A 24,015-nucleotide genomic window follows, 5' to 3' on the forward strand; every position below is an offset into this window, starting at 1 on the left:
CTGACCCTCCCCCCTCTCATGTGCTTGCTCTCTCTCATTCTCTCTCTCTCAAATAAATAAATAAATAAATAAATCTTTTAAAAAAAAAAAAGTACCAAGACCAAATTCATTTTTTCTCACATTTATTTGCTCTCTTACACTTGCATTTTGACTCCTGAAATAGATAATTTTAATTTCTTGGTGGAATTTGAATTATCATTCTAGAAAACTTTTATATCAGCTAATCAACATGAATATCAGATATCAATATAAAAATATCTTTATTCATATCATTCTTAATGACAAATAACAAATAAAAAGTTTGGACTTTAATATTAACTTAGCAATTTTCCCAGTACCCCTGGATATTTATATTTAATCAAAGTATCCCTTCTAGAACTCTTAAAATTATTTTTATGAATTCATGGTCACACAGAATGAATTTAAAAATTGAGAAATATTCTTCAGTTTGTTGTTGATGTTTTTTAAAATCCTGTTTTAGGTCTTCTTGAATTTTTTTTCTTGTGTAAGATACAAATGGTGACACTTAAAATAATACTAACAATTGCCACAGATCCAACCACTAACAATACCAAAGAAGAAATGCTAATTCCGGAATTAGGATGACTTTCATCAGGACCAGGTTCTGCTTGAGGAATAAACAAAGCTACTTGTGCAATGTTGGATAGTTTTGATGTCAAATTGCTTTTATCCACACTTTGAATGGCAATAAATATGTGAGTTGTATTTTCTTCTGAGATATTTCCTGGTTTAAATGCAAAGGTTTCTTTGGAATTGGCCTCGTTTGGTAACAGATCAGTAGTGTTTACTTGGAGAGCATTATCAAAATTGTCTCTTAGATCCAGGATACTTCCACTTATTCTTATGATATACCGTTCAGCTAAGAAAAAAAAATTACATATAGCTTAGAAACTGGAGAGTATCATGTTAAATTTCTTTTTATCCATTCCCCTCAAAAATGTTTAGTTATGCAAAGCTTATACTCATAGCCAAAGCCTTACTAATTTTTCAATGAAAGCTTAATTCTGACTTTTAAATTGCTAAATGCTATGTTTTTTGTTTGAAAAGTGGGATCAGTTTATAATGTATCATGTTTGATTGATTTGAAAATATCAGATTACAAAATTAATCCTTCACTGAGAAGTCAATTAAAAATTGTTCCCCTCCCATCTACCCTTATACCCTTGCTTTTGCAGTGAGCACCTTTCACTTAATCAACACTACATGTCACTTCATCCTTACCTTTTCCAACATCAAAATTATCTCCTGGTGCTGTCCATGTCAGACTGATCTCATCCCCATCAGGTGTGGCCTCAAGGTCTGTGATTTGGCTTGGTGGATACAGGTCAGGCAAGGGAAGTTTCGAAACATTTGAAATCACAAATGCACCTCCAGATGCTGTTCTGGTGAAACTCTCTAAGGTTGTTTGAGTATCCTCATCAATCTCGGCTCTTGGTGGATTTCCTTCAATTTTTCCTGTATTAAAAATTTGCTATATTTAAGGAGCAAGCCTATACTAGTATTTTTAGAACTCAATGACTTGAATTCCTCATTCTACATCTCCCTGCTCCTCCCCTTTTTTCATATGTATATACACAGTCACATTTTACTAAGTTTGGTGACAAAGTCATAAGCATCCAATTGGTGGCAGAATTTTTTCTTTAGCATCCTGACCAGGCTATTGCAGGATAGAATCGGATAACAATCACTTTGGAATTAAGGCTGCACTGAATGGGAATAATGTTATATAATTCAATATATGCCCTTTAAAAAAATAATTGCTTTATTTCTCAAATTATCTCCAAGCTAGGAATAAACCTGGGGAACGTTTTACTGTTTCCCTTTAAACCACTTGTGCCAGGCTTCCTCCCTTCCTCCCTGCTACAAGTGCTACAGAATAATACTTCCAGTTATATTCCACTTGCCAACAGGGAAGCCCTAAAAGTCACAAGGTAAGGGACAAGCTGAAGGAAAGCTAACAAAGAATGCATTCTTATTTATTTATTTATTTATTTATTTATTTATTTATTTATTTATTTATTTATTTGAGAGAGAGAATGAGATAGAGAGAGCATGAGAGGGGGTAGGGTCAGAGGGAGAAGCAGACTCCCTGCCAAGCAGGGAGCCCGATGCGGGACTCGATCCCGGGACTCCAGGATCATGACCTGAGCCGAAGGCAGTCGCTTAACCAACTGAGCCACCCAGGCGCCCCAAAGAATGCATTCTTAATCCTAATCGTTATCTTACGCTACACATTTTTTTTGCTTTTGACTTAATAAAAACATTGAAAATAAATACTCATTTAGGTATCTTTGTAAACGGAACCAGGTATCTATGTAACCTGAAAAATAAATTCTGCCACAAGCTTGTACTTAGGTACATAACACATTAACCTGTTTTCTTTATCTTGAGTTAGAAATTTGATATATTGTTGTTGATGTTGGTTTGGTGCTCCAAACTAATATAATAATGGCTGACATTTATTGAGTGCTTACTAAATGCCAGACACTATACCAAAGCTTAGGTTATTTTGGAGGCAAACACAGTATGACTGAGAACTTCATTTCAGAAATGGGAAAAGCTGTACTTTGAGTTGTAAAATGTTTGAAGCTTTAATCATGAACTCAAAATTATTCAAGCCAGATATCAGATATCATTACTCACCATCCACTACCCATCCTGGTATATGTGCGGCTCTATTCAGTGGATGCCTTAAGTATCGTGTGGCCGTGTTTGCCCCTCTGTGAGCCCGTACTTTTAAGCTATATCTGCCATTTTCTGAATAAGCCATAAAATATCTGGAGTACACCCCATCATTCTTGAAAGAATCGGCACCTTGTTATAAAAATGAAGGCATAAAGTTTTATTGTAAAGCAAAAGAAAAATTAATGCACTTTCTAAGCCAAGCCTATGGACTTTATAAGCACATCCCCTCAATCAGGCTATTTTGTGGTTGACCCATTGGGGAATATTTCCATTATGCTCTACTAACCAATATCTTGTTGAATTGATATACCCTTGTGTTATATATATGCATATATATAAATCATATGCTTATGTATGTATAGTAAATACCTTCACTTTATTAGCTTCTATGAAGATTATTATAGTACTTTTCTTACCATAGTTTAGCCAAATGGTTTTCTGGCAGCTCTTACTTATTCTAAACACATAATTATCTCATCTCCTGTTCAAATCAAAAAGATCCCAACTAAAGAAAAAGTATCTTTGCATAGGATTTAATTCTTACCGTAGTCACCTAAAAATAACTTATTTTGACTTCTCTTCAACTACTCTTTTTTGTTTTGTTTTGTTTTTGTATCCTCATCTCTTGCTCTATGATCCATTAACTCCCTGGTCTGGCAGTGGAAAACCCCCATTAATTATTAGAATAAACATTTAGGGGAGCTCAGGAATATTGTATCATAAGTATATTTCTTGATATCACCAGTACTAGAGTTATTCATTAAATTGCAAACACATTTCTCAGGGGGTTTAACACTCTAAGACAGCAGTGCTTGAAATGAGGTCCTTGGACAAGCACCACCTGCATGCCTCTTGATCATATTAGGAATGCAAATTACTTAGATCTTCGAGGGAAGGGCGTAGCATTCTGTTTTATAACAAGCCCTTCAGGTGATTCCTTGCATGCTAAAGTTTGAGAACCCCTGCTCCAAGTCATTGTTTATCACCAACACTTTCTTAGGTAAAGACATACCAGTAGCCATCTGGTAAAACTTTGAGAAATGAAACAAGATGCAGGTTAAGTTTTAATGTAGCATGGAAGGGGTTGGGAAAAGGGGAAAAGTCAGGAAATAGTCAAGGAAAATATTATACCAGATGATGGCACTGAGGTACACCAAAGAACAATTTTACCTTCTAAATTTTTCACAGGGCATACTCTAGTTGATGATAAGATTATAAATTGACTGAATTAATTATATTGCAAAACATACTGATAGAAAATTTTGACAACTTAGAAGGTTATCAGTATGGTAATTTCCTTGTTCACTGCCCTCTCAAAAGAAGGATCAGTTCCCAGAACAATTGAGAGTCTGGGAAAAAGGTACTATTTACCCATACAGACCAGGGAGACAGAGCATGGCCAACTCTGTGTCTTGTTTTCTGCCATTCAGACCTGGTATCTGATACTCTAGTCATGTCTCCATCTGTTTTGGCAGTTCTACCTGCCCTTGGGCCTCAGTTCCCGAGACTACATTTGCACTTTTTTCCAGCTGTTGGGAATTACTCTTACCTGTTCCCTCCTTCTCTGCTAGGGGCTCAAGTTCTATCACTTAACCCCATCTGCTTGCTTGTGCTTCACTAACTCTGGCTAGACTTTCTTAATGATTTCCGCCTAAGAAACACTTGTTTGGAATTCTTGATGCTGTTCTCAACTTCCTGAATGAGACCTTCCTGACTGGTAACAGACATTGGTTGTCCAGATGACAAAATAATAATGACAGTAAATAACATTTATTGAGTGCTTACTATGTGCAGGACACTTGCTAAGAACTTCATAAGTTTTATGTGGACAGAATTTCCTGCTGGTCCTGCTGTTCATCCATAATTTGCATCAATTCTTCTGGTGTCTGTCCTACTGCCCCACACTGCTGCAGGGACCCATAACATATCCTGAGTTATGAAATTCCAGGCTTATTCATAAAAAACTGAGTTACCTGCACCATTATCCAAAAGTTCCAAAACTTCCATTTTTCCATTATTTGATTCAATGAAAGCAGTCACATTGGCTCCAAGAATTGGTACATACCCTTGTAGAACTTCTGCATAAACAATCATTGGGCTGGGAAAACTGTTTGTGTCTTTATTCATTTTAGCATTCACTGTGATGGGAGGCACAGAAGAATTGGCTGCCTGAGAATTTACTGTGATAGTTAATGTTTCTGGGTATGCTTTGGCTTGAAGACTGTAAGTCCAAGCACCCACCTAAAAATTCAATGGAAATATAGTAAGTATTCAAGATCAAGCTTTTCTGTGTTTTCACTATCCAATTCTAAAATAAATTTTATAAGTATGTTACAGAATATACAGGGTTTTGAGTTTTGAGGGTAAAAGGAGGAGAACTGAGGCAGTTTAGACAGGGCATCCTGGCTATTGTCATGCATGATGTCCAAAGGTTGGGAAATCTCAGCTGGGAAAAATAAGTTTGGGAAAGTTTGCCTTGGTCTTGGCCTTATTCTTTAACCTCGAAGTCCACAGATTCTATGATCTGGTAGTGCAATAAGGAATGACTGTATAGCTATCTAAACACCAACTTGCACAGATTCTCCCTTCATTGCCTCTTTAAAGTTATTTTTAGCCTACCTAATTTTTTTCCCTTCTCTTTCTCCTAATGTATACATTCTTTCTTCCTTTTCCTGCCACCATAATTTTGGAGACCGCATAGGCATAGAAAGTACATTCTATCTTATTATAATTTTGAAGACGATACAAATATTGACACCTATAGTTGTGATAGTGAACAATGTATTTTCAGCTACAAAACAAGTGTGGGAGAAAATGTAAAAGCTAATTGCTTACCTTTGCAGTTCCTGGAATATTGAGATAGGCCATTTGGGAAACTGCATCCATTGTGAAATTTCTCATTGGTGTTCCATTGGGATCCCAGAGAGAGATAACAGGAGCCTGTCCACGCCATGTGACGAGAAAGAATGTGTCCTTTCCCACAGTACTATCAATTATTACAGTGCCATTCATCCAGGGATTATTGTTGAGTGTTAATCCCTTACTTTCAAGCTGTTTAAATATATTTTAAAAATTAATGACTGGAGAAGAGAGCAATTTTATGCTGTTTTCATTTTTCATGCAGTTTTTAATTTCTGGCCTAAGAACAAGCTTATATAGGGCATCCTACCTTAGGCTTGTGATCTCTCTGAAAGCTGATTGGGATGTGACAGTCAGATAGTGTGGAAATACAGAGTCTCAGGAAAGGATACAGTATAATAAAAGCATCAAAGCAAGAGAATGGGTTTTATAGTTGGAGATATGACCCTATTATTTTTTTTCCATTGTCTTGGCAAACATCCACCCAAGTCTTTAGCAATAAAGAGTGCTACAGCCTCAAAGAAGAATTAGCTATAGGGTGTGTGTGTGTGTGTGTTTGTGTGTGTGTGTGTTACCCTCAGTTTATCCATCTAAATGATGAACTAAAAAAAAATACTTTTTTTTTTTTAAAGATTTTTATTTATTCATTTGACAGAGAGAGAGTCAGCGAAAGAGGGAACACAAGCAGGGGGAGTGGGAGAGGGAGAAGCAGGCTTCCCGTGGAACAGGGAGCCCGCTGCGGGGCTCGATCCCAGGATCCTGGGATCATGACCTGAGCTGAAGGCAGATGCTTAACGACTGAGCCACCCAGGCGCCCCTAAAAAAATACTTACTGCTGGTGGCTAGAGTATTTGAGTAGGGACACAGTAAAAAGGGACCTCAAGAGAGAAAATCAGGACTAGCAAATGATGAGACAAGCAAACATGGATATTTTCCTGATGTGAAATCTTGAAATAATTTTCACACATGAATAGAGTGAGTAGCACCAGACAGTAAACATATCTCATGAGTGGAAATGGGGCAAACTGTGAAAATTGGAATCCTGAAAAGAGATGTGAAAGATAGGATGTTCTCTGAGAGGACCTTCAAAGAAAGTTTTTCAAGTCTTTATGGGTAGCTCTTTGTCAAGGAAAGCCAAGTTTATCCACTGACCAAGAAAGTACTTTCTATAAGTATGTCATTTCAGGAATGATGGGAAATCTCATTTCCATTCTAAACCAGTCTTAAACCAAAAATACTTTCACACCAGTGCTGATAGAAGGGAGTGAATTCTACCACTAAGACATCATTGCAATGACAGAAATCTCAGTCCTATGTTAAGTGGACATGTCTTTGAGTGGACCAAATATTATCAAGTTAAATCTGAATGTGAGTGACTTTTTCACGTACCCCATCAGGAAAGTCTAAGTTGGAAGGCTTTGGCTACATAGTAGTACTAGGGGAAAATAACTGAGTAAAGAGTGAGATGCAGCCTTTTCTCTGTATTCTAGCTGCCACCATCCAAATTCAGGTTCCCATCTACTCAGATTATTGCAATGTACCTCTAACTATTCTCACTATTCTCTCCCAAGACCTATACATCATGTACACAAATCCAGGTTAACCTTTCAAAAATTAGTTTTCTTTTTGTTATTTCTCTACTTAAGAACCTATAGGCATTTCAAGTGAGGGGGACAGAACTTTCTGCTCTTTCCACATCATTTAGAAAGCCATTCTTGAAACTTTGAGCATATCCTGCATGCATGTGTCTCCTTTCTGGATGATTTCCCACATTCTGCTCTCTTATTTTAAAACTCCTTTGGAATATTCCATTTTAATGTCCCACCATCCACTCAAAACCCAAGGTTAAAATAGAGCAGAAAATAATATCCTCAAAATCACTTCACCTTCTTTATGTCAATTTTATCATCATTTTCTCAGTCATCCAGATTGGAACCTTCAGAAATGAACTTTATTCTCCTTCAGTTTATTCTCCATACACTGCTAAACTAGATCTCAGATGAATTTTTAAACTGTTTTCTTTCTTTCTTTTTTTTTTTTATTTATTTATCTGAGAGAGAGAATGGGAGACAGAGAGCATGAGAGGGGGAGGATCAGAGGGAGAAGCAGACCCCCCGCCGAGCAGGGAGCCCGATGCGGGACTCGATCTAGGGACTCCAGGATCATGACTTGAGCCGAAGGCAGTCGCTTAACCAACTGAGCCACCCAGGCGCCCCTAAACTGTTTTCAAGGTGAAGCTACAAACCCAACTTCCAAACCAATCTGCACATATTGTCTTAACTCTGAATCCTATACCTTCTTGCTCTTCATTGTTGGAGAATAGAAGAAAATAGGTTTGTTTAGGTGATCATGGCAAGTTGTAATGTGGACAGTGATTTGATGAACTGGAAGATGAAATGAGATGATACACACTTGGTGGGAATGGGTATTGACAGAAACAATTTTGTAAAAAATACTTTTAAGGAAACAGGCTGTGTTGACATTTTACATGGGATGTGAATGAAGAATGAAGAAGGAAGTTTTCAAAATTTTTGAATCTAAATAGAAAATGGTATTGTTGAAACACAAATGAGAAAAGAAGTAGAGTTCAGAAGAGAGATGAATAAAATAAAAAGTCAGTGAAAAAAGTAGTTGAAGAAGTAAGATAAGCCCTAAACTTGTAGATATACAATGATTATTCACTGTCTTTTTTTCTGATAAATTATTTCCAAGATATACTGTTTCCATTTCCAAACTGGGTTCTTGAGTGCATTCATCTAATTTAAATCTATTTCACAGCATTGAAGGGTGGGGGAAATCTTGGAAGTGTGAGATATTTTTATGCATTCATAGAAAAATGAAAGCTATATTATGAGACAAAGTCTATTTTTGGCAGAAAATTTAACATTATTGAGTTTTGATGTTATCCCTTAACGAACCTCTGTGGGAAAAGAAAAAAAATATATTGATTTTACTACTTAATTTAGTCATATCTAAAGAATGATTTCTATTTCATACTGAAATCTTAATTTTAATTAAAAATTTACTTTGAGAAAAATATAGGACTCAAAACTTATAACAACTGATTTATTTTTTGGTTATGGCTAAATGTAAACACAAAGACCCGAAGAGTGGTAATTCTGACCTGAAGAGGCTGTTGGGAAAGATCAGTGTTTCCTGATGCAAGGGCTCCAAAAGCATCAATGAGGCCGTTGTTCTGGGCTTCATCAGAAGAAAAAAAATGGTTTCCTCCTAAAATGTAAATACATTAAGTAGGTTGCTCTCTAGAAAATACATACCTATCACATTTTAGTGATTAATAAGGTAACAGGGTATACAAAATCATAGTTGCAGTATATATTATTAAAATAGAACAAAGTCAGGTATGTGTAAAGATTAACAATGAAATGTTAATTTAAAACTGTCATAACTAGGGGCACCTGGGTGGCTCAGTTGTTAAGCATCTGCCTTCTGCTCAGGTCATGATTCTGGGGTCCTGGAATCGAGCCCCGCATAGGGCTCCCTGCTTGGCGGGGGGCCTGCTTCTCCCTCTCCCACTCCCCCTGCTTGTGTTCCCTTTCTCACTGTGTCTTTCTCTGTCAAATAAATAAAATCTTTAAAAAAAAAAACTGTCATAACTAGGAAACATAAGTGGTCTTTATATCTCACTTGTAGAAATATTCCTCACTGAAATCTGTGAAAAAAATCACAGAATATGAAAGAAGATGTTACAATTCCATGTATTAGAGCCCACAGACTGCGTAGCTCTTTAGGGTAATTATTCACTTTTAAGATACAGTTATGATAATTCTGGCCTTCAGATTTTTCAGCCAAAGTGGGTCAGAATCAGTTCAGAAAGGTTAAAGAACTGTCATATTGAGGTATCCTGACAATAACTGGCAATGGGAAGATAGAAAGACAGTAAGCAATAGAGACAAATTGAGATGGACACTTGGGACAGAAATAAATTTTATAATGGCCATAAAAGTACTTTGAAATGATGGGAGTTTGTGCAACTAAGCATTAAAAAGCAAGTATATATTTGGTAGCATTAGAAGTCAACCCAATACAATAATTAATATTCATAATGTTATAAATTTTGTTTATTCTACTACATTTAAGAAGGCACTGAAAACATGTGGTCCATTTTCACTATGTCTCTATACCTAAGATAGCATCTACCCTGTAGTTCATCTAGAAATTTTGTTGTTATTTAGATTTATTCAGCCTGAGCCTCTGTTAATCCCATCTGCCCCCACCTCCAACCCCATAGCCTATGCTCTGGTTTCATGGATTTCCCACTATCTCTCCATGTGCCTTGCATTGTCATCCAACATGATTTTTTTGTTCATAACCTGATCATCTTCTCTCACCCCTCCTTTCTCCAGAAAAAGTAAACACCTTGTCCAAGGCCCAGCTCAGAAGTCACCTCATCTCTCATGCCTTCTTTCTCTGACTGTATATAACCCTGGGAGAATTAATGGTTCTTCTGCTCACATAGTGCTTTATTTCTATATATTTCTCCTATCATGGAGAGGTGTCATCTGATTATGCTATTTGATTAGTAGTTTTATTTGTCTCTCCAGCCAGCTGGACTGTGAGCACCTTGAGAACAGAGATCAGGTCTGGTTTGACCCTGGTTCCAAGGTCCTGGAACAGCACCTGCAGGGCAAGAACTTGAGAGAAATTGTTGTGAGCCTTTATACTTATGCACTGCTTTCAAAAGACTTATATATATGGGTCATATTTCACCTGTTATAGCACTCATCTCTATAACGGCTTGATCAGCAGATGGTCCCAAAGCAATCAAATGAATGATAGCCCCACTTTGTTTCACTTCATCAATGCAATTCTTTGCAGAGTTATCCTCCCCGTCGGTCAGCAAGACAATTTCAGATCCATCGATTTGAGGGTATACTTCTCTAATTACCTGCAGATACAATCAGAACATAATTATTGGTGTTCCTAGATCAAAAGACTTACAGGATACTAGAAAAAATGTACAGAGAAAATGAAAGTGTGCAGAAAAGAAGAGATAGCATCTTTTAAAATAATAGAATCTGCAATCAATAACTTTTTAAAAAAATTTTCTGTCTATCTGCTGCAGGGAATGTTTGCTCAAATGAAGTTACGTGGGTGGAGGGCTGTGAAAAATTCTACTTGGGTTAAATGACAAAGACATTTCAGTCTGAGTACTCAGGTCAACTAGACACCAAAAATATAACTGCAGAATGTGGCATTAAGTATTTTTTTAAAACAAACAAACTACATTTGCAGTATGGTTTTCACCTGAAATGCTGATCTAATTCCAGCACAGATGGAAGTTCCTCCACTAGCTGCTGTCGGTAAGCTCTCCAAGAGGTTGTTTCTTTCCTTGCTGCTTATTATTTGGATTAGATTACTTTTAATGTTGGCAGTACTATCAAAGTGCACCATCCCCACCCAGGATCCATTTTCAATGGTCTGCAGCAGGAAATGTTTTGCTGCTTGATTCATTCGATTTAGGCGATTAAGACCCTGAATAAAAAAAGATAAAAACAACCAAAGGGTTTTCAATTGGAAAATAATAGCAGATCACATAAAATGAGTGAATAACATTTGTTGTTAATTTTTTACCAATAGCAATTAGTGTTATTAAAGAAAGCAATTTTCTTTCAGTTGATAAAATTGAAAAATATAGTTATGTGTATTATGGAATACATACGGTATAGTAAAGAACATAGGCTTTAATTAGAGCTGATTCTTGGCTACTAAGCACCCAAATTAGAGGTGGAGGATAAGGTGGGGGTTGGGTTGGAATCGGGGGGTGATGACTCACATCTTAGAGACTGCCTAATAACTCCTGGGATCCTCTGTTCCAGTTGTGTCAAGATGGAACTGCTCCCCAGATCCCACAGTATTAAATCAGACTATCATGGACTCCATCTAGAGACTGAAATCTCCCCATCCACTTGGGGACTTCCCAGAAGATGAAACTTACTCAAGCTGCAGTTACATTCTAAGAGGCCCAGTACCTACCTCCCCCATTTCCTCTTCTGCTCCTAACCTCTCCTCACCACTTCCCTACCAATGGATTAAATGGAATTAATTGGAATTAATTATCAAAGAACTCATTAAAACTCACATCCGTCGTTCCTAGATGAATGCCTAGGACGTAAGTCTTTTCATACATTTGTCTTTTCCAGTCCCTTATCACCAACTGATCTGTGGTACCCTCCCCCCCAACACAATCCAAATTTCCCTCTGAACTACCTAGAACCAAGCCATAGTGAAAAACTGCTCTTACGTCTCCATCTTTGAGGGCTCTCTCTACCACTTTGTTTTACCTTTAAACTTAGCTCTACCTGTATCTTGTCTATCTTGTCCAAAGGAGGTTGCTCATCTTTTCCCAATAAGGAACTTCATCTCTCGCCAGCAACACTTCCTAGGACACTTCTATGTATAGGTTTCTAGCATTCTGATGCTCTTTCTGAAACTCTACTGTTGTGGATTATTTCATTCAGCTGTGTCATCTTCTGTGCTTTTCAGTAACCACCCAGGCCCCTTTTGTTGAAGACATTTTTCTTGATCTTTAGCATGTTCTGTTCTGCCTCAAATATGTCATCCTTCTGGGTGCCTTATCACATTATATTTGCTCATTTGTAGTCCATTTCCACAATTATTTATTCAGTGCTTATACATGATAAACCCCGTTCCAGGCAGAAGGGATGCAAAGATGAATAAAACACTGCTTCAAGTCCTAGAGGAGCTCCCGGTCTAGTGGGAGAGAAATGTGTAATTTCAATATAATATATAGTAATAGAGGTTTGCACAGGTCGTTGTGGGAGACCGGCAGAAGGACCATTAGTCCAGCCTAGAAGCCCAGCCCATCTCATCCGGGAGGAAATGGGTACCTCTACCAAATTTGAAGAATATGTATGAGTTAACCAGGTAATGGGGAAGAGAGAGAAAATTTTCAACTGTGAACTCTTTAAGGATATGAGTTCTATTCCTAGAACCTGGCACAATGCCTTCCATTCACTGAATGATAGAAGAAATGAATGGCTGAATCTGACTGTATCTTCATTATAGTGATGCTTTTTGCCTGTGTCTTTGAATATAAAGAGGTCATTTATATAGATGATACAAATAAGGTAAAGCCACATTAACAGTTCTCCTGGTTGGTCTTGTTCCTTGACTTGGAATGGAGTTCAGAGGCCCTAATCCACTCTCTCCTCCTGTCTGTTAAGTGTTTCCAGTAGAAAGCATGTCCATGTTAAAAGTCTTTAGTTCTGATCCTGAGGTTTTACTAAAGAGTCTAGGGCACCTGGGTGGCTCAGTTGGTTGAGCGACTGCCTTCGGCTCAGGTCATGATCCTGGAGTCCCGGGATCGAGTCCTGCATCGGGCTCCCTGCTCGGCAGGGAGCCTGCTTCTCCCTCTGACCCTCCCCCCTCTCATGCTCTCTCTGTCTCATTCTCTCTCTCAAATAAATAAATAAAATCTTTAAAAAAAAAAGAAATGGAAACATTATAAAAAAAATAAAGAGTCTAAAAGTGCCTCTCAATAAACTCTCCATTTTCTGGAGTTGGATCTTGGGTTAGGTCTTTTTAACTCTATTGCGACACTTCTTTCATTACAATATTCACTGCCCCTCTTGAGGTCACGATCATAGGAGGTGATAGTACTTATGCCACCATGCAATTTAGAACAAGCATGTAGTGTTCAGAATATTCTTAGCTATTCAGTCACTTCTGTGTCCTTACATCCAGGAAAAATGGGCCCACAAACTTACACTCATGCTTCCAGACTTATCAAGAACTAAGCACACAATTCTTTCTCTGATCTTCAGCAATGAGAAGACAGGTGGAGGGGGTGGTGCCACCAAAGATGTTGTATTTTTAAAATCCTCAGAATTGCTGATCACCTCCCATGTACTTCTGGAATTGCACATTTTGTTTTGTAGGCTTGGAGCTTCTCTGTTATGGTTTTCTTTATTACAGAATTCAACAACCTGAAAGGTTAATAAAGTGAAAAAAACTTTTTATATACAATGCATTTAAAATTCAACAACAAATCTGAAAAATAAAAGATCTTTTTGGCAAATATGTCATTTATTTAATGAAATAGGATTCATTGAGGAATCATATAATAGTAACATAGATTTAGAATAATTGTAATAACAGCTAACACTAGCTAGCTAACAATAGTTGTGCTTACCATATGCCAGTTAATATTTAAAGAACTCTATTATTAATATGTCTAATCTCTCAGGTAACCTGCCCAGATATTTTATAAACATGATAACATGTCTTTTGAATATAAATATATGCTGTTAAGTTACAGTTGGCATACTTACAGAATTAATGCCTTGCATAAACATTATGGATGCCTTTTCAGTTTGATCTTTATCAGGGAAGAATTGACAATCTTTTTCATACAGTTTTGTCTTAGAATCAATTCTGCATCCTCTAGTTATACAACTGTTTCCTTGACACTTATAAACTCTATTTATACCAGTAATACCTGTGGAACATCTGAAAATATATAACAATTAGTCTTTGAGGCAACTTAACATTTAAAATTTTTGAAAATCTTTTTTTTTTAAGGATTTTATTTATTTGACAGAGAGAGAGAGCACAAGCAGGGGGAGCAGCAGAGGCAGAGGGAGAAGCAGGCTTGCAAGCAGGGAGCCTGATGCGGGGCTCGATCCCAGGACCCCAGGATCATGACCTGAGCCAAAGGCAGACGCTTAACCAACTGAGGCATCCAGGTGCCCCCCCCCTTTTTAAAGATTTTATTTATTTATTAAATTTTTTGAAAATCTTAAGTAGTCTTTCTATCAAGTTTTTTAATAATGACCTGTATATCAAGATCTTTATTCTTATTTATGTACCATATACATCCTGTTTGACAGCAACATTGAAGGGTTCCTACCAGAGCAGTTAACTGTTTTTCAATAAATTGCAGAAAGAAATTTTAAGTGGGATGTCTAGTGTATGCAATGGCTGAATTTCCTGTTGTGATTAAAGCTGCTGCTCTCCTGTTAATACTAATGGCTGGAGAGTCCCGTTTTCCAAACATCTCTCCTGGGGGCCTTGTGATGATAAATACACTGTTGGTATCTGGAAAGGGCAACTTGTGAAAACACCTATTCTTGGTACTACCTTAGCTTGAAGTTCTTTGTAGAATTCTTTTCAAAGAAGTTATCTCCAAAAGAATGTGATGTGGTATAGCTACAAGTGTTTGGTTTTTCAGGAGCACTTTTATCCAAAGTGAAATGTGGCTTGAAGGAAAGATTGAGGTACTGCCTAAGACAGTAGTCTTTACTGGTAGGGACGTTTTTGACATATGTTTTATTGCATGGAATTGGCCACAGATAGCAGTGATTATGACAAATATGCTAGAATGTGAATGTATCCCATCTTTTCAATGTGTTTCCAGCTCAGATTTAAGAAACAATTACTAGGGCGCCTGGGTGGCTCAGTTGGTTAAGCGACTGCCTTTGGCTCAGGTCATGATCCTGGAGTCCCGGGATCGAGTCCCGCATCGGGCTCCCTGCTCAGCGGGGGGCCTACTTCTCCCTCTGACCCTCTTCCCTCTTGTGCTGTCTCTCATTCTCTCTCTCAAATAAATAAATAAAATCTTTAAAAAAAAAAAAAGAAACAATTACTAGATTTCATTCAGTCATTTAGGGAGTCTCCTAAATATGTGCATGCTTCTATTGCCCCAGAACTCAGTGTTCATGATGGTATCTGCATTAACAACCATGATGACTATTCTAGAGCAGAGACTGGACATTTAGAGGGAATATGATATAGACAAATGTAATCAATGTAATACTCCTTAAATACGTGTGCTAAAACTGGTGGAGCAATTGGGCAGAGGAAGGGCCTTCACTGAGATCAAATATCTTTCAGTTTATACTTTTTCTGATAAGTCCACAGAGACCCAACAGGGCATCTAAGATTGATTAAGTTGATGGCATCTAATTTTAAACCAGTTACCAGCGATCATTTTGCTCTCTTGATCTCAGAACTAAGAGGATTGTCTATGATTAAATGTGATATTATTAGATCTGTATTTTTAAATGAACTTTACAAATCCTAAGAAATCCTTGTCTGGCTCTTTGAAGATTGATTTCTCATTTAGTGTGCATTTACCACTATTTCTTAACCATTTTTTTTTGTCCTTGTGTAGTATAAATAATTTTGATTTAGCGTATACTATATAACCCCTTATACAGAGTATAACTTCAGCACAAATGAGTTCTGGCAGCTGTGGTAGAGAGGTATAAAAATATGCCAAATTGGCTACCAAATGCTCTTAAAGTTATGTGTATTTTAAATAGACAACCAGCTACTTTAAGGTACATTTTCTAAAAATAAGGAAAGTAAAAGAAAGAAAGACAAAAAGAAAAAAAGAAGAAGAAAACCCAGAAAAGCACTCTTTTGTGATATCGCATCTATTATCTGCATTGGGATGTAAAAAAAATTATTGGCATTTAAAAGAAATCAAGCTAAGAAAATTAAGAAGTTATAGCCTAAAGTAATTAAGAAAATTTAAATGGTCATGCCTTGTTGCTTCAATTCTTTTTGACTTAGCACTGTAGAAAGGCTCATCTTCATTGTACTCATCAAACACTCCCCAGCGGAGATGGGCCCACTCATGGACAAACAGTCTATCTGTAGGAAAATATTTCAAATACAAGATCATAATTCAAGTGACAAAATTTCCCTCAAATATTTTAAGAAACGTTTTCAATAAAAAATTATATTTAGGTTTTAAATAACTGCTAACATTTATATTTTATTTATAAAAAAGCATGTTTCATTATATTATATAGTATATCATCTTTTTATTACCCAACATGTTACATCAACAAAATATTTATGATGTATATGCTATGGGCAGAATAGACTGAACTTTGGGTTTTGGCTCTTGGGGGGCAAAAAGTCTTAGATATTACAATGGTTTTTAGCTCTCCAAAGCTTACTCCTACCAACAACATAAACAGATATATAACATATCTTTGATATTAAAATTTCATTAGGATGTGATTAGTTAAAAAATGTCTATAAATGCTCCTGAGGAAGTTGATAATGAAAAATAAGATTGAAAAACACTGGTATAGATGATATAGCATTTTGGATTGCGTCCAAATAAAATGATTAGTTTATAGTACTTAACACATAAACTATTAATTATGTGAAAGAAATTATTATTAATTATATATATTCAGCCTATACTAAGTACTAGGAAATACAAAGATGAATAAGATGTAATCCTTGACTAGGAAAAGCTCAAAGAGAGGGAGTTGGAATTAAAAAAAAAATTTTTTTTTTGCTAAGGATTTTAGGGTAAATGGAAGAATAAAGGTAAATCCACAGCTTGAAATGCAGGAAGAAGAAACAACTAGAATTTCTGTTTTAGCAATATTAGGAAAAACTTCAGAGGGTATAGATATGGAGAAGAGGAATTTGGACATATAGTCTTGTTCTACTGTAATGTGTGTTTCTCTAACTCTAATTAACTCATGAGATCTAAAAGTAGGGGGGAAGTGTCAGTATTATGCATAAGTCACATTTCTTCTTTAAGTCCTTACTACTCAAAATGTGTTCATTGGACCAGAAGCATCAGCATCACCTGGTGGCTAACAAGAAATGCAGAATCTTGGACCTTCTCTAGATCTTCTGAAGCAGAATCTGCATATGAACAAGATCCCTAAGTTATTCCCCCGTGCACTGAACTTTAAAAACCCTGGTTTAAGGTTTTCTAGGCAAATGGAACCAGATTAGTAAGTGTGAAATTGTACCTTTCAGTATGGGAGGAAAAAGCCCTCATATCAGCGACTACAACAAGGATTTGGTGCATGGCAGGTTGCCCTGCCTCCCATGCCCACTTGAATTTGCTAAGAGAGTAGATTTCAAGTGCTCTCACCACAAATATAAAAAATAAAATAAAATAAAATAAAATAAAATAAAATGGAAAGGATAGGTAACTGTGTGAGGAGGTATGTTAATTAGCTTGACTATAGGGATCTGTTGATGGGATTGAAAAGAGTGATTATAGATCTTGAGAAAAATAGAAGTTTTAGAAGAACTGCTATGGGGAATGAAAAAGGGAGCCAAGAAGAGGTAGGTTCAAATATTGTTGAGTAGCTCTGAGGGCTTCTCTGAGCTTGGAAAACCTGTTTATATAATGATACCATTAGTTTTATAATTTTCTATCACAGTCTTGGTAATACATTAACAGGAGCCAAAGGAAACTGGCTGGAAACTCAGTACAGAGGATTTGGCAAGTTGAATGAAACATAAGGATATGAATGATGAGGGAGTTGAGGTATTTATACTTATAGTTGAAATGACTGATTGTGCTGGATATGCCAGCCAGGAAAGAGACTATAGGTTAGAAAGGTGAAGGATTAGAGGTACCAAGGAGAACAGGCATGGTCAAGCTAAAGTTTGAGGGACAGATAAGATTGGGGTGGGATAGGATGATAGAGATTTTAAGTTGGGGTGGGGAATAGGCCCAGGTGACAATGAGGACCAGGGCTAGCTGAACATTCGACAGAGACAAGAGACTTATTATGTGCTCATTGAAAGGGCAATGGGAGAAGGAGATTTTAGGATTTAGGAAGGTTTTCACTGAATGGTGACATGTGAGTTGAGCCTTCCTTTAACAATGATTTGTATCAATATGCTTTAGTTCATTTGAACCAATGATTTTAACTTTTAGATTGAACTAGATGAAATTGTCATTTTTCTAGGTAAATATGATCACTTATAGACAGTTCATCTGGTTAAACCAAATAGGTTGAATAATAGTATCAGCAACTAGCAGCCTATGAGTGTTTTCTCTTGGCCAAGAACTGGCATCCTGGCTCTTTCTAGCTTGCCATACATCTGCCTTCCATGGAGGCAGCTTGTGATTGATTAATATCCAGCTGTGGAGAACTGAAAAATTTAAATCTAAAAAGTATGCCTTAAAAATGTATTGTGCTGTGCTCAAATTTTTGTAGACATTGTTCTGACTATAGTTATATAGATTATCTAACTCAGTGTTCACAACAATTCCATAAGGTAGGAAACCTTCTATTTACTGTCTTACAGGAAATAAGAACAGAGAAACTAGGTCATTTGTCCAAGGTCACACACAATTGATAAGTCAGGATTTGAACCTAGAGACTCTGACTCCAAGGCCTGTACACTTAACCTGGATACAAAGCTGCATGTTAGAATCATTTGCAAAACATGTGTTTTAACAAAAATTCCTACCTGACGGTCCATATTCCTTTTGTTTTTTTCCAAGTACAAAGTCAGGGGTGAAATGAATGTATTCTCCTTTTTCTTCACAGACTGTGAACTTCCTGGTGTATGGTTCATCTCTACCAGGGAGGGTAGGTGGTGCAACCAATACATCAGCCTAAAAATGTTTAAAAATTTTAAAACATCAGAAATAGAAATGATAACATTTAGTTTAAAAAACTCTAAAACAATCAATGTGCTGCAAAACTGGGGATCACCAGAAAATATGATTTTTTAAGAGAAGCGTTTGACTCTTACGTGTTTGTAGCTTTCATGTTTTGGCCTCTTGTATTGTGGGTTTTCCTTCCAGTTGTTAGGAATTAGTATTGATACATTTTTGAAAAAAAATCTTTTTTCTGTGGCTTCAAACAGGTAAGTAGAAGCTGTAGTCACCATGTCCTGTTATTAAAGGAAAAAATATGTGAAGATGGCCAAGTAACAGTGGACTAAATGAGCAGAGCTTCACCACAGGCATTTCCCAATTTAAGAGTGGATAGACAAAGCAACTGACTAGTGAGCAGAGTCTCTGTCACACAGTTCTAGCTCTGCTAACTATCAGTCCAAATTATATCTTAATCTTACACATTAAAGGCTTTGAGTTTTCTATAACCCTTCATCAAAGGGCAAATGCTTCTGTTTGGTGTTAAGAGAAATTATGTAAAATGACAAAGGCATAGACTTTATTTTTTTTTTCCTTTTTAGAGAGAGTGAGAGTGCATGCGTGTGAGCATGGGGGGGGCGGTTGGTGGTGGTGGAGGGACAGAGGGAGAGGGAGAGAGGGAATCTTGAGATGCTCCATGCCCAGTGTGGAGCCCCTCACAGGGCTCAACTTCATTACCCTGAGATCATGACCTGAGCCAAAATCAAGAGTCAGATGCTTAATTGACTGAGCCATCACCCAGGCACCCCTACAAAGGCCTAGACTTTAGAGTCATCTACTTGATTCCAATATTGGCATTAGCACCTTCTGGGTAATAGAGCTTGGCCAGTTTACCACTCTAAAGCTCAGTTTCTTCATTTCTTATATGGACTATTACAGCCTTTCTTTAAGGTTAACATAAACATGAAATGAGTTATATAGTACCCTACACATAGGCAGTCATAAAACTGGTTGATATTACTGTTAATAAATCTTAGTGGAGACCAGCCTTAGCTAATGCAAGCTGAGAACAGTCTGTAGGGATGGGACATAGGAGAGGTTTTTCATTATACTCACACTCTCCAGGAGAAGCAGCTGGACTGGGGGCTCAGGGGTGGAATGATAGAAAAATTCATAGGAGTTGCAGAGCTTTTTAATCATAGGCAGAGCTTGCTGCTCTGCCAACAAGCTGAAAATAATATCACTTTATACTGTGCAGTATCTTGAACCCAAAGGTGCAATGATTAATAAGGGAGATAGTCCCTTTCTAGAACTTAATAACTAGTGGGAGAAATAGGTGGATGAATGCTTCTTAATGGTGATCTATTCTACATGATCAAAACCACTGGATAATTGAAGGATCCTGGGTGCTGGATGACAATATCAAACTCTTCATCTTGCTGGCAATATCCCAGTCAACAGTGTTGTTTCCTTCAGGATGGGCTCTCCTCCTCCATGATGCTTCCTGACCTGACACAAGCCCACAATAGATTTATTCTTTTTTCAGGAATCCCAGGGCTCTCTGTCTTGTTCTCTTGAAGAGAGTCCAGTGTGCTGACTCATATGCATTGAAGAGATCAGCAAACTGATTGGGTTCATAGCCATGGGATCAGTCAGAAGCCAGAGTGCAGAGAACTGAATGCCCAAAGAACTAGCTAAGAGTTAGGAAAGGGGTTTCAGAGATCTCCTAAAGTAGGTTGGGAATTACTTCATCACTGACCTAAAGTGGATAAAAGAATTCTCTGCCTATTCCCTAAGGATCCTTTCCTCATTTTTGTTTTGGAATATTTAGATATCAGCCAGTTGTCACATTTTACTTGAAGCGATGGCTATCTCTCTTTCTATGAGATAAAAATTATAAATGGTGATTTGAATTGTGGTACAGATTGGAGAAGTATACAGTTTTATGGCATGTCAGGGAGATAACATGAACAAACTGCATACAGTTGTGTGGGTTGTGCATTGTATAACTCCAAGGTATTCCATTTACTTCGTAGTATCCTTAGCTCTGTGCAACTGCCTTGGGTAGTGGTATATTCTCAGGTCATTGAAGGATTTTACAGACCTGTGTCAGATGACTATGATCCCTTAGGGCATACTAGGATGGAAAATAATGCTTCTCACAGGCTTTCCAAGCAAAATTTCTATAATATTCTTTCAAAATTCCTTCTCAGAATTCCTATAATATCCTAGTTGGATCAAAGATGATTAGTATTATCAATGTTTCAAAAAAAATGAGTACTTTCAAACCAAGAAGACACATGAATAAAAGGAATAAGGAAAGTTGACAGTTGACATCTCAGGTCATGAATTATGAGTAAATTCAGCATGAATCTTATTATGGTCAGATAATATCCCCAAAGTAAGTTGGTTCTGCAAATTGGTTCACCAGTTAGAAAAAAGAGTAATCTTTGTTACCTTATATAAGCCAGAACTCAAACCCAGATTTGTCAGCCTTCAAAGCCCATGTGTTGGATCTCAGCTGTAATTGTGCTATTTAATTTGACCTTGAAAATTATTTACTTTTCCAACTAGAGTTTTCTTTTCTCTATAATGTGGATGAGAGAATTTCACAAGGTTGCCTGATAATATAAATGCAAGGACTTTGTAGAGGGCTGGGAGAATGTCAGGAAACATTGTGTAATCTAGAGGCATGTCTACCTACTAATAATTGAACTTTTGTGGTGTTCAGTAGAGGACATTTTAATAAATTTTTTTGCCCCTACAAATAATTCTTTCAAATACTGATTTCTGATGTTTGGAAAAGTTTGAAACTGATTATTCCTGAACACTAAGAAGCCATCATTCAGAATCAGCTATATTAACTGCTATTCAAGCCTGTGCTCTTCAGTAAAGGAATCTTTATATTTTCCTGGAATTCAAAAATTATCAATAAATGAACACAGCTATGCTTCAAGAGTTTATTCAGAATGAGTAATAAATGGCAGCCACAGAATCACCTGCTCACCACCCAGGTCAAACACATCAGCTTCTGATGGATAGCAACATCCATGCAGAAGGCTAAATCAGTGAGCATAAGGATATAGCAGTGGAGGAACTGAATGTAAGGAATTAGTAAATGTTGATGTCAGGGACAGACAGAGCTAATTTGCATGACTGTAACACCAATCTCTTTATTATGTGAAATGATATAGTTGGAAGAAACTTTAGAAATCAAATTCCTTGGTTCAGTCTTGGAACCTTTTCCTTCTCCATCTGTACTTCTTAGTGAACTCATTTATTCCCATGGCTTTAAATCTCATTCTGTACACTGATGACTCCCAAATTTTTATCTCCACCCAGATATCCCCCTTGAATTCAGATTCCTATCTCCATCTATATGGATATCTAATAAGCATCTCAAATTCAAAATGCTTCAAACTAAGTCCTGATCTCCCATCTGCCAAATTTTTTCCATTTACAGTCTTCACCTTCTCAACTGATGATAATTCCATCCTTCTTAGTGTTCAGACCAAAACCCTTGAAGTCTTCCTTGACTTCTGTTTTTCCCTCCTCACTTCCCCAATGCCACATCTAAACCATCAGCAAATTTGTCTGATACCCTCAGAATATGTTCAGAATTATACCACTTTAATGATCTCTAGCACAACATCCCTATACCTGGTCTCCGTCACTTCTCACCACAACAGCTTCCTACCTGGTGTCCCTCCATACCTCTATGCTACAACAGAGCTATACAGGGTGAATGACAAGTAGAAGAGCCCTTTACAGAATTTCTTCAACACTGCACTCAGAGTGATCCCAGCACATGCATGAAAGAGCACACCGACCTCTGCTCAGAAACCTTCCATGGAAGTAAAAGCCCAAGTCTTTCCAGTGGTCTGGGCCCTCTGTCTCCATGTTCAGCTCTCCCCACCCTTCTTCTTGGCCATCACCTCCTGCTGGTCACATCAAGTATGCTCGCTGCACCTGCTGTTCCCTCCTCCAGGTTTTCAATGGGTTCTTCCCTTACTCATCTCAGGTCTCCACTCAGACGTCACCATCAACAGTGAGGCCTTCCCTGACTGCCCTACATGAAACAGTAACCCACGTTCTCCTCCTACCCAGCCCCACCAACACCGCCTATCCCCCTTTGCTGATTTACTTTACTCCATGGCAACCTACTACCATCTGACCTGCTATACTTTTACATGTTTTTATTATCTATATCATCTAAAAAGAATGTGTACTGCACGAAGGCAAGGAATTTTTAATTCACTGTTTTATCTCCCTGACTTGTCATAAGTATTCATTAAATAAGTGTTTAAAGAACAGATGAGTTCAACTGCTATTTATAGATGAAGAAACTGAGATCAGAAAGGCTCTGTGCCTTGTCTCTGGTCTTATGGTGAGACAGGGTAGAACCCCACCTAGAACTTCCAATTCCCTCTGCCGTTCCAGCATTATTTTTACTGTACCATGCTGCTTTTAAACTTCCTGTAACATTCAGAAGTTCATAATTATTAACTACTAACTTTTTTTCTTCTCCACAATTCAAATAGAAGAAATCCCATTTCTTTCTTACCTTTATCTGTTCAATTATTTTTCCATCTTCTGGCACTCGAGGGTCTATAGCAAAGATAATGCCTTCATACCCATTGTTATTCAGCTGAACAAGGGAAGTATTAGATCCCTGCAGCAGGTATAGGACTAAAAGGAAGATAAAACTTAATAACCCCATTGTTCCTGTCAAGGCTTTCCTGGCCCCAAAGTTGGTTTGCTCAAAAGGCTTTTCTTTCACTTTGTTTCTCTCTCCATATATATAGTCCTAAACCTTATCAATGTTGGGACGTTGCCTGTATAAAGGTCAGTGTTATAATATGTAGCAAAATGTTTGACTTCAGTTTACACCAATCATTTTATTGCATGTTACTGTAAAAGTGACCTAAAACAAAGAAGAGATCAGATCTTTTTTTTTTTAAAGATTTTATTTATTTATTTGTTGGAGAGAGAGAGAGCGAGCGAGTGTGCACAGAAGCAGGCAGAGGGAGAAGCAGGCTCTCCGCCGAGCAGGGAGACTGGTGTAGGACTCAATCCCAGGACCCTGG

At 37.3% G+C, this 24,015-nt stretch overlaps 1 protein-coding gene across 1 annotated transcript; it reads right to left on the bottom strand.

Annotated features, from left to right (window-relative positions):
* Window positions 1–464: 464 nt before the first annotated feature.
* Window positions 465–23,648, bottom strand: CLCA4 (chloride channel accessory 4). The gene is made up of 14 exons (XM_045899057.2): window positions 23,493–23,648; window positions 19,087–19,227; window positions 18,799–18,946; window positions 16,098–16,206; window positions 13,881–14,058; window positions 13,317–13,535; window positions 10,834–11,061; window positions 10,297–10,474; window positions 8,690–8,796; window positions 5,542–5,757; window positions 4,680–4,947; window positions 2,665–2,835; window positions 1,243–1,476; window positions 465–880 (listed from the first exon to the last, which is right to left on the bottom strand). Exons 1-14 carry the CDS (start codon window positions 23,646–23,648, stop codon window positions 465–467), a joined length of 2,769 nt encoding a protein of 922 aa, XP_045755013.2.
* Window positions 23,649–24,015: the final 367 nt, after the last annotated feature.

This window comes from Mirounga angustirostris, unplaced genomic scaffold, assembly GCF_029215605.1.
Source record: "Mirounga angustirostris isolate CCGP_5_RB_7025 unplaced genomic scaffold, mMirAng1.0.hap1 SCAF_4, whole genome shotgun sequence".
NCBI lineage: Eukaryota > Metazoa > Chordata > Mammalia > Carnivora > Phocidae > Mirounga > Mirounga angustirostris.